This window comes from Miniopterus schreibersii, assembly GCF_964146895.1.
Source record: "Miniopterus schreibersii genome assembly, chromosome: 13".
Classification (NCBI taxonomy): domain Eukaryota; kingdom Metazoa; phylum Chordata; class Mammalia; order Chiroptera; family Miniopteridae; genus Miniopterus; species Miniopterus schreibersii.
This window is the reverse complement of record NC_138113.1, coordinates 17,055,455-17,065,614: the sequence shown is the minus strand read 5'-3', so window position 1 is coordinate 17,065,614 and position 10,160 is coordinate 17,055,455. Positions and strand designations below refer to the sequence as shown.

The following is a 10,160-nucleotide window of genomic DNA, read 5'->3' as shown; positions in this document are numbered from 1 at the left end:
AATCAGGCAGATTTATCAGGGAGCCTGACTGGACAACAAGCCAGCCTTGCTGTTTCAGCTTCACTGACAAGAAAGCTGGTATTTGGATATCTGACTCCCAAGTCTTATTTCTCAGTTTGTTCCAAAGTGAAGAGGGGAGTAAGAGAGTTACCTGTTGGTGTCCTTAAACTCCATAAGCATCACAATAGAGCCATAAATTGTAATGGCCCATGTCTCTCGTACTTGTGTTCTGAAATAGCAGTCCATTCTTTTATTGAAGTCAGTGGACAATTATAGTCTAAAGTACAAAGTACTTCTGAAGTACAAAAAGAACAAAACACAAAACATCTGGCAACAGCATTTTCCAAGTTTCTACTTTATTGACAATAATCTTAGTCATGATCTGCAGAAGTTGGTCCTGGGCAATTTGAAGACAGGTCTTCTTTATCTGTAATTTACATGAGAAAAGTAAAAGACTCTTATAATAAACTATTCCAGAAAATTATTTCAACATAACATGGATTTTGTAGTTGTGTTTGCTCCTATTGTTAAACAAACTGGGAAAAGCCTGCATGGGCTCATGTATTAGAAGGGAAAGCACTTGGCTCTATAAGACATATGGCAAGTTTTAAACCATTTCTTTCTTACAATAAAAAAAGTAAAAGGAGTGGATTTCAACATGCTGATTTTTATCGTTCAGGGACAATATATAATAATTCTAAAAATTTAATATAGCTTTCAAGTATCTGTAACTTACGACTCTAAAAATAAAGCATGAAAAAAATTTATCATCCTTAAGTGATTCAAAACGTTTCTTTTGAAATAAAAGACTGAAAAATTCCCTTCTGCACATGGTTTCCAAAAAGTTTAAAAACACCTTTAATAAGGCCTCAGTTATTTCTATATCTACTGTTTAAGATATTGATTCCACATTACCTTTTGGATTGAATAAGAAATTTCAATTAAGGGAAATGTGACTTTTATAAAAAAAAAAAAGTAAAAAAAATCAAAGAGCATTTGTATTCAAAATTTTAAAGAAGTTTAAAATATTTTCTTACCTTCATAGGCTGTTCCACACCAAATACAATACAGATGTTCTTCTCTTAGATAACTAGTCAATATCTGTAATTTGTCCAGTACCTAGGTAAAGGACATAAACACATGAATGGTTCCCATTGAAAAGCATCTGGGTTTCCTGGTCTCTTGGATCAAGCTGAATTAGCCCAAGGCCATAAATCTTCCCCTACACTCTCAACCAGTTAGGAGAGGTGTGAAAGAGCATTTTAGAATGTGTCCCAGTTGACCAACCATCCTGATGTTTTCACAAGTCTGCCAGACACAACAGAGACCACTCGTTAACATTCAGAAAACAGAATTTGGCTGGCACTATTGGGATCCTTTAAAGACCACTTCTGCTTTCAAAGAATCTACTTTCCCCACTGGGATGAGGGTGACACTGCCTCCTGGCACCATTAAAGTTCTCTTCAGTGGTCTCCCATTTAAGTGGAATATAGGTTTTTCAAATTTTGAATGTTTCCTACAAAACTCTGATATACATGTAACCACAGAAATGTGTATTCATTTCTTTAGTAATCTCCACCTTCCTTTGAATTGAGTTTTGTTTTGTCTTGTTTATGGGTGGGGGTGAGAGGTACTCATGAGAATCACTTCGAGAAATTTAACAGGAAACTAGGTAGAAATGAAAATAGTTTACATTTGCAGCTAATCCATCATCTACACTGAGGCCAAGGTGAAGAGGGTAAACCGAAGCTAAAGGGAAAAATTATACGAAGTTTTGATTCAGGGTTAATAACCCTATAACATGTAGTTCTCAACAAGGGGTGACTGCTGCCCTCAGAGGACATTTTGCAATCCCTGGAGATATTTTGGCTGTCAGAAAGGGGAAGTGCAACAGGCATCTGGTGGGTGGAGGCCTGGGATGCTGCTAGATACCTTACAATGCACAGCACAGCGCCCTATGACAAACCATTACCCGGTTCAAGGCGTCAGCAGTGCCAGTGCTGAGGCACCCAGCTCAAGAAAATGGTACCAAAACATACACTTAAATCTTCACTCTCATCCTCATCCTCATCTTCATCTTCCTCTTCCTCTTCTTCAGTCTCCTCTTCAAGCCTCAGCCAGTACCAGGCCTCTCTGGGAACCTGAATATTCTGAAAATGAAGAATTATGCCCAATTAAACACAGCTAAGCATGAGACTGTCACCAGTGTGTCCACGTCAACATGAATTCGTTCTTTTAATTAAATATTTACTGAGTGCAGCTTTAAGAGTAAAGCACTGTACTACGAACTCTGGGGATGCAAAGCTCAATTAGAATAGATATATATTTTACTTCTCACTCCAGGACATGCTTATTGATTTTTAGAGGAAGGGAAGGGAGTGAGAGAGGGAGAAAAAGAGGGAGAAAAAGGAGAGAGAGATCAATCAATAGCCTTCCCATACTCGCCCCTACCAGGGATGAAACCCTCAACCTAGGTATGTGCCCTGACCAGGAATCAAACCCCCCACCTTTTGGTGCATGATTCTTAACCAACTGAGCCACACTGGTGAGGGCCCAATTAGAATATTGTATTGTCTCCAAGTTGCTGACAGTCTAGTAGGGAAAATAAGCTATGGGCATAAGTAACTTAATGGGTATAAAATAATACATATAAGCTAGGAAATCTTAAGAGTCATGAGATACATTCAAAATAAAGTGCTAGGGAAACATATAAAAATGAGAGATTGCTCCTGGCAATATATTTAAAGATAGTAAAATTTTTACAAACAATTTTGAGACTTAAAAAAAATTTGATTTTTAGAGAGGATTTTTAGTCTTCTACTGATTAAAGCAGCAATTTTCAATCTTTTTCCATCTCATGGCACACATAAACTAATTACAAAAATTCTGCAGCACACCAAAATATATATTTTTTGCCAATCTGACAAAAAAAGGTACAATTTTGATTGGTTTACAAAAATCATCATCATCATAGTAATTACCTACCCTTTTTGCTCCCTTTAGAGAGGAAGGGAGAAAGACAGAGATACTCATTTGTTGTTCCACTCATTTATAAGTATTCATTGGTTGATTCTTGTATATTTCCTGACCGGGGATCGAACCTGCAACCTGCAACCTTGGTGTATCGGGATGATGCTCTAACCAGCTAAGCTACTTGGCCAAGGCGCAATTTTGAGACTTTAAGTGGAGACACTTTATTTGAACCATCAAAATAAAAAATAAAAGCAATGACAAATAAAAAAAAATCCTTCAAATCTGAAAGATATTATTCTACAATAATATTAGTAGCTAGAGACACATGAGGTACTGAACATGGACTGAAAATAGGCTATTTTGGTTAGTCAGATATTCTGGTGAATAGACTTTCCACACACAGTAGCTCTGAGTAACAAATATTCAAACAAGCAGAGAACCAGTAAATGTAAAACTACTACTTAACCCTTACTGGATAATTCAAAGTACTCAAGCTCCTACCATGAACAAGTCATTACTGTGAGTAGTATATGTTAAATGAAAGTTTTAATCCAGTGAGTTTCAAGTGGTGTGCTGCAAGAAATTTTAAAACATGCAATACTTGACTATTTAGTCAGGGACACTGACCTTTTTTCCCTTAAGATTGTCAAATAAAAAAATGACAACAGCCAACACAACAATAGTCGTCCAGTGTGAATGCCCTGTCTTGAACCATAAATATATAGGTCGTAAAACAGAGTTGCATCTTACTGGTAATGTCATATAATAAGGTTGCATCTGAATGGTTAACTCTTAACACCAGAAATCCTTATATACAGGTATATATAATAGGCATCTGATTTTTTAAAAAGTCACTTTGGAGCAAAAAGGGTAGGTAATTACTATGATTATTATTATTCTTGTAAACCAATCAAAATTGTACCTTTTTTTGGTCAGATTGGCAAAAAATATATATTTTGATGTGCTGCGGAATTTTTGTAATTAGTTTATGTGTGCCATGAGATGGAAAAAGATTGAAAATTGCTGCTTTAATCAGTAGAAGACTAAGTATACCAGACTTGGAATGTTTTGTTTAAATATAAATTCATGGAAAATCACACTGGGTGCCAAAACACTTCACTGAAAGCAGGAAAAAGGCTTGCCTTCTGCGTATCCAACTGTTGACAGGCTCGCTGGCTTCTCCTAAGATCTCCTTCTAGCTTCATTTCATCTTGCTTATTTTTAAGTCGCATTCTATTTGAAAGAAAAAACAGCACATTACAGGTCTGTATTCTCTATCCATTTTATATGCCCAAGGGACAGAAAACATACCACACTGAAGAAAAGATGAAACCAAAAGCAGCTCAAATACAAAGTTTTACCGGAACTGTTCTGCAGCATTTTCTTCAGCTTGGTTTTTCATGTGAATCTTTCTTCTGTAGCTTTCTAATTTTTCCTCTGCTTTTCGTTTTAATAATGTCTCATGACCAATGCCACTTTTTCCTGTTCAAACAGACAACTCTGATGAGAAACTTACTGACTTTACATTTCAAAACATGACAATTTAAATACAAATTAAGTGCAGTTGTAACTTGAGTACAATCATTCAAAATCATTTGATAAGAATGACAGGAGAAAACACTAGAGATTTTTTTTTAAACTCCAAACACACAATTTGATTTTCACAAAGATCATTGTTAGTCTGAGCTAACATGATAGTAATACTGTACAATTTTTTTTCAATTGGGAGAACACCACCAACAGTCATATTTTCATATAAATATGAACAAACAAAATATTTTTTCTTTAATTCAAAGTATTAAGAAAAACATTTATTTTTAAATTTTATTTTGCAATTAGTTTACATTCAATATTATTTTGTATTAGTTTTAGATATATAGCATAATGGTTAGACAATCATATACTTTATAAAAGTAATCCCCCTGATATTTAAGAAAAAATTTTAATGGATAAAATCTGTCTCAGAATACTTTCAGAACATTTCAATTGCATTTTTAATGGTTACAACAATTTCTCCCCATATTTTTTATGATATAAATTTTATTTTATACTCACTAAAACTTTTTATTTTAAAAGGCTTAGAAGTTTAACTAAGAAACATCTTACTGAAGGCCTCCAATGATAAAAACTGTAACAGTACCACCATCAAAAAGTACTTATTAAGCAAATATATGTGCTAGACATAAACATAAGTTATTATTACTGGTAAATATCCCTAAAAATAATTACTTACCTGTTTTGACTTTGAGAGGAATTGGTTCAACAATACCATCTCCTATAAAAAGAGAACAAATCACAAGCTACTTTAGAAATTCTTCCTCAAACTACAGGGAAGCATAATATGCAACTTTACAGTGTCCCATACAGATCCCCACCTCTTTCAATGATATTCAAACTGAAATCTGAACACCAACGCTGTATAATCAATTACCGCCTTTTGAATACCTAGTTCTCAACAAGGCTGATGCACGGCTGGTGTGGCTCAGCGGTTGAGCATTGACCTAGAATCCAGGAGATGGTGGTTCAATTCCCGGTCAAGGCACATGCCCGGGTTGCTGTCTCAATCTCCAGTGGGGGGCATGCAGGAGGGAGTCAATCAATGCCTCTCTCATCATTGATATTTCTGTCTCTCTCTCTCTCTCCCCCCTTCCTTTCTCTGAAATCAATAAAAAAAAAAAAAAGTGAAAAACTAATATTAAACATTCAAAAGGGTGACAGTCCTAAATTAAGTCAATTACAATAAAGGAGAAAAGTAAAAGAGTTTACAGAAGCTACTTTAAATATATGGCCTCTACATCTTAATAGTCTCACTTCCTAAAAAGAGAGGTGAGAATGGAGTTTCTCCAACTGGTGTAGCACTCTGGCAGCTGCTACAGGTACAGAGCAAACAGGGCAGAGTCCTGACATGGTCCTCAACGTTGTTTCACTATCCTTTGGCCACTGTTAGCTGTTGCCTCCATTATAAGCTTTGTCCACCCCAATTGTTAGTGACTGCAAGGCTGAGCTGGGCTGATAAGCAGCTCTCGATGGTTGTACAAAGTGGGTGTGGGAAGATGAAAGCTTAAGTTGCTTTAATTTCTGTGTAGATGAATAAGATTAAAGAGTCATCTCTGGTACCCATGGATGGACCACCATTTGGTGGTTAGAACACCTTTTTATTTCTGGATGTGACTCACCACTCTTGCCAAGGGCCTGACCACTTTTATAGCCCATCTTCTGGAGCAAAGCAAACCCTTTGTTTTCACAGCCTAGTGCATTTTTCAACCCAATGTCACGTCTTTCTTGTTCTTCCTCTTTCAAACTCTTCTGCCTATTTTTCAAATTAGCTTCCTGTTGCTTTTCTTCTTTTCGGCGGGCCTCTCGAACTTGCCTCAGCATTGGCAATCCTGGTCTGATATCTTCTCTGAAGAACAAGGGAAAAGGTTGTTTTAGACGAGTATGTGGAGTTTTCTCATGACTCGGATACTCGCTTGACACTACTTCGCATTTCAGTGCTGCCTCTCTGACCATCTTTGTTATCATCAATATTAGAACATAACGAGTGACCTCCGAGAATGGCTGTTTTAGTAAAAACGACGATGGTTGTTGCCAGACTGTGGGAAACTAAAGAAAGTATACAGTTGAAGAAATTAGAAAAAAGTAAGTTTTGACTAATTTTTCTAGGCGGTTGGGAACAATAATGAGCGAAGCTGAATAGTAGCTAGAAGAGACAGTAAGGTGAAATAAAAGGGTACATTTCCTTGGAAGATGGGAATAAAAAGAATCGGGGGCAGAAGTAAAATGCTTAGCACTGAAAGGGAAGAGGCATGGAAAAGCAGACAGTGTTCCCATAAAGCAACGACTAACTTTCTAACCTCACATTTAAAGTCAATGTCTTTGCTTAAAAGTCTACATTAATGTCTTATACAGATCATTCCATGAGGTGTACACATTTACTTACTGGACATTAATGAAGGAATCAGACATATAATCCTCTTCTTCTGCCATGTTCGACTTCATACAACAAAAATGTCTGCAAGTCAAATAGGATAAAGTAACAGCTACTCATTTTTTAGTTTACCAAATTGGAAACAAGCTTTTCTGTATCACCAGCCATGACCTTTCTCCACAGCTCTCCTCCACATCCAAGTGCCCTTTTGATGGCTTTCTGTGTGGAGCTCTCAAACTCAACAATCCAAACCACTCATTCTCTTCTACCCCAACCTGCCTTCATCCCCTATATTTCCAAATTAAAGTGACTACTCTCTCCCCATTCCTGGCCTCTTCTAAACCTTTGTCCCTTCCTCCTCTAGAATATCCCTCCAAGGCATTTTTCCCCATAGTTGTGACCACTGCTTTAGGTCAGGCATGTCTGTCTCACCTGAGCTATTACAACTGCTTCCTCATTGGTCCTATTGCCTTTGGCTTCTCCTCTTCCAATAAACTTTACCCTGTAGGCAGTGGAGAATCAGTCACTTTAACAATGTAGCAGAAGTGCTTCTTAATCTGACCCCTGACTCTCCTTTAGGATTCATCATTCAAGCCACCTGGCTTCTCATTGCCCAGTGAACACACCACTGACATGCCCTTCCTCCTAGGCCTAGGCTACTTTCCTTCCCCAAAACCTGTCCTGAATGCTCCAGGCCTCTCTCTACAGCACTTTATATTCAAGCTGCTCATTTGGAACTTGATATAGGTAATGCTTCACCTATATAAACATTTTTAAGAAGTCTCCATCCAAAATAGCTGAAGTCATGTAATTATTGGCCCATAAGGGGGTAAAATAATTATTCAGAAAGTGCATCTCAAACTTTTATTGTGTATGAATTGCATCAGGATCTTCTTAAAACGCAGAATCTGATTCTGAGCTGGAGACTGAGGTTATGCATTTCTAACAGGCTCCCAGGTCATGCTAATGCTTTCCTTTGGGGATCCGGCCCTTTGGCCTCCACGTGGTTCTAGAGGAGGGCGACAATCTCTATACTCTCTTGGGCACAAGATGGCCAATTAGAGTACTTTATATCCCTGCATCAGGGAGGGCATGACTTAACTACGGCAAAGAAGCCTCACTTTCCTTACACGATATGAATATGTAGACTGTGGGGAAAGAAACTCTCTTCATTGGTGCTTCTGACCTGGACGTATGTGAAGCTGGCTGCGGATGGCCACCTTCTTGGGCATATGAAGAATTCTGTTCTGCAGAATGAAGCCGGACAGAGAAAATGGACAAAGATAGGCCTAAAAGCAACGAGTGTCCAAGCCCAGTTCCAAAGGCCCTGATTTCTGTAGCTCTTCCTCTGCTGCAGCGACCTAGCATTCTTCCCAGTTTCTGAGAGGGGTTAGACGGCATCAGGTTTTGTTTTGTTTTTTTTTTGCAGAGGGCAGGGAAGTAGCAACAAGGGTGCTGCTCAGACACCGAGAGCCCCACTAACCATCCTAGTGGGGAGATGGGATACGTAGTTGGTTGTACAGCGGGAAGGCGTCAAAAACAAAACAAAGCAAAGCACCAGACGCCTCGGGGTACAACACCCCTTTCAGGGACCGCTGGTCCCGGGACCTCCCCGCGCCTTCCCGGCCGCAAGCGTCCCCCGGACGAGCGCGCTGCGGGCGGAGCGCGGGGGAGGCGCGATGGGCGGTCACAGCCGGCACGCGGGTCACCGCCCTCTGTCACTCCATCCGGGCCGCCAGCCCCTTACCTGGCAGCTCCACTCGCCGGGTCAGCTCAGCACGGCGGGCGCGCCGCCTCCGCGCTGCCGTCCGCACCTGAGCTTCCCGCAGTCCGGCGTCGGAACCCGCGGCGGGCGGGGCCGGGACGACGGCGGAGCGCGCTCGCGTGGGACCCACCTTCCGCGCACGCGCCCTCTCCTCGCTTCCTGCCGGCGGGAGGGCGGGGCATCCGGGTCCCCCGGCAGCTGATTCTGGCCGCGGAGCCCAGCCGGTCGGCCCCGCTAGACTGGGAGGTGAGGCGCCCCGTCCGCCGCCGAAGCCGGCACGGTGACGCGCACACACGCCGCCCCGTTCACTTTCGGAGGGCTGCGGAGGAAATCCGAGTCCGTCACGAACATTTCCCGTTCTCCAGCGCCTCCTGGGGCTGACAGCCCGAGTGGCTCTGCCGGGCCTGCGGCGGCCTCCTGGCCTCTTCCCGGGCTGGGCCGGGCGCTGCGGTCCTCAGAGGGGCCGCGTGAACCCAGACCCGCGGCGCGCAGCCTCCGCCCGCGCGTCCTCGGGCCGCCGGGGCTGTGCCCGAAGCCCCTGCGAGGGCCCCCGCCGCCCACCCCTCCCTGTGGGAGGACCCCGGGAGGCTTCCAGGGGGCCGCCCCGCGGGGCGTTGCGGTGCGCGCCCGGCAGGTGCGGCAGAGGCGGGGCGGGGGCCGCGCACCCGCAGGGGGCAGGAAAAGCCGAGGAACCCGAAAAGCCTGGGATGTGGGCCTGGCTGGTGTTTGATCACGGTGCTCCAGTTTTCCAGTTTATGGAACGGGTTAATGATGTGTTTTCCTAGGCTTTTTTTTCTTCTTCTTTTTTCTGGAAAAATGCCTCATTTGCAATATTTCTTTCAAATTTTTACCCCATGTTTCCCTCGCTAATCAATTTCTTTCATTTTTTTTTTTTTTTTTTTTGTACCCTGGTCCTTTAAATTTTAGTTCTCAGGTTTTACCTCAAAAGAAGTTTCCTCCAAATGAAATGAGAGGGAAAGCCTGACTTTTCATTTCGTAGCGGTCACAGTCATTAAGCTGGACTTTTTAACACTGAAAAATCCTTACAAGTATTTTTTAATTTGTTGTTTTAAGGTGTGAATTAAAAACTTCAGTCATGGAGTTAGCCCACAGTTTATTGCTAAATGAAGAAGCTTTGGCTCAAATCACTGAAGCAAAGAGGCCAGTTTTTATCTTTGAGTGGTTGCGATTTCTTGATAAAGTCTTGGTTGCTGCCAACAAGGTATGGTATTGCTTTGCTTTTTCCTCAGCTGGGTTAACATAATCAAGAGTACTATGTGTTGGAAGCATTTTTGGAAAGGTTGTGGGTCACTTAGGGAACTAGAGGATATTACACTGGAATAGGAGTTTCTTGTCTGTACTTTTTCTATTCTGTGGCAAAACCCAAAGCTCCTTGAAACCCACTTGTTGCCTGCTTCCTGCCTCCACCTGGACAGCTGCATGTGGCTGGAGAAGAGCATGGCTAGGTCACTGCTGTCACTTTAAATTCATTAT

The 10,160-nt window shown here is 41.4% G+C and overlaps 2 protein-coding genes across 17 annotated transcripts in view; one reads left to right on the top strand and one right to left on the bottom strand.

Moving 5' to 3' along the window:
* Positions 1-339: 339 nt before the first annotated feature.
* Positions 340-9,221, bottom strand: GPATCH11 (G-patch domain containing 11). Of its 15 annotated transcripts, none has more exons than XM_081155788.1 (11): positions 8,649-8,744; positions 8,088-8,148; positions 7,334-7,403; positions 6,914-6,985; positions 6,150-6,376; positions 5,207-5,248; positions 4,335-4,455; positions 4,116-4,206; positions 2,040-2,150; positions 1,038-1,119; positions 340-427 (listed from the first exon to the last, which is right to left on the bottom strand). In XM_081155788.1, the coding sequence occupies exons 4-11, from the start codon at positions 6,970-6,972 to the stop codon at positions 372-374; spliced, it is 789 nt and encodes a 262-aa protein (XP_081011914.1). In that variant the 5' UTR covers positions 6,973-6,985; positions 7,334-7,403; positions 8,088-8,148; positions 8,649-8,744; the 3' UTR covers positions 340-371. The 15 variants fall into 15 exon arrangements, with proteins under 15 accessions (XP_081011914.1, XP_081011916.1, XP_081011920.1 ...); XM_081155790.1 differs by having other exon boundaries at positions 8,032-8,148; positions 8,649-8,742; XM_081155794.1 differs by lacking the exon at positions 7,334-7,403 and having other exon boundaries at positions 8,649-8,814.
* HEATR5B (HEAT repeat containing 5B) overlaps positions 8,831-10,160 on the top strand; it is a 63,480-nt gene continuing 62,150 nt past the window's right edge. For both annotated transcript variants that reach the window (XM_081155779.1, XM_081155778.1), the window contains exons 1-2: positions 8,831-8,912; positions 9,741-9,888. In XM_081155779.1, coding sequence (XP_081011905.1) covers positions 9,763-9,888 — 126 coding nt within the window. In that variant the 5' untranslated portion in view covers positions 8,831-8,912; positions 9,741-9,762. The remainder of the gene's footprint in view (positions 8,913-9,740; positions 9,889-10,160) is intronic.

Coding starts and splice junctions, on each gene's coding strand:
- GPATCH11 (XM_081155780.1), bottom strand. CDS start 6,495: ATGATAACAAAGATGGTCAGAGAGGCAGCACTGAAATGCGAAGTAGTG. Junction 2,151..4,115: donor AACAGTTGGATACGCAGAAG/GCAAGCCTTTTT, acceptor CTTCATTTTCAG/AATATTCAGGTTCCCAGAGA. Junction 428..1,037: donor GTGTGGAACAGCCTATGAAG/GTAAGAAAATAT, acceptor TGTAAATTACAG/ATAAAGAAGACCTGTCTTCA.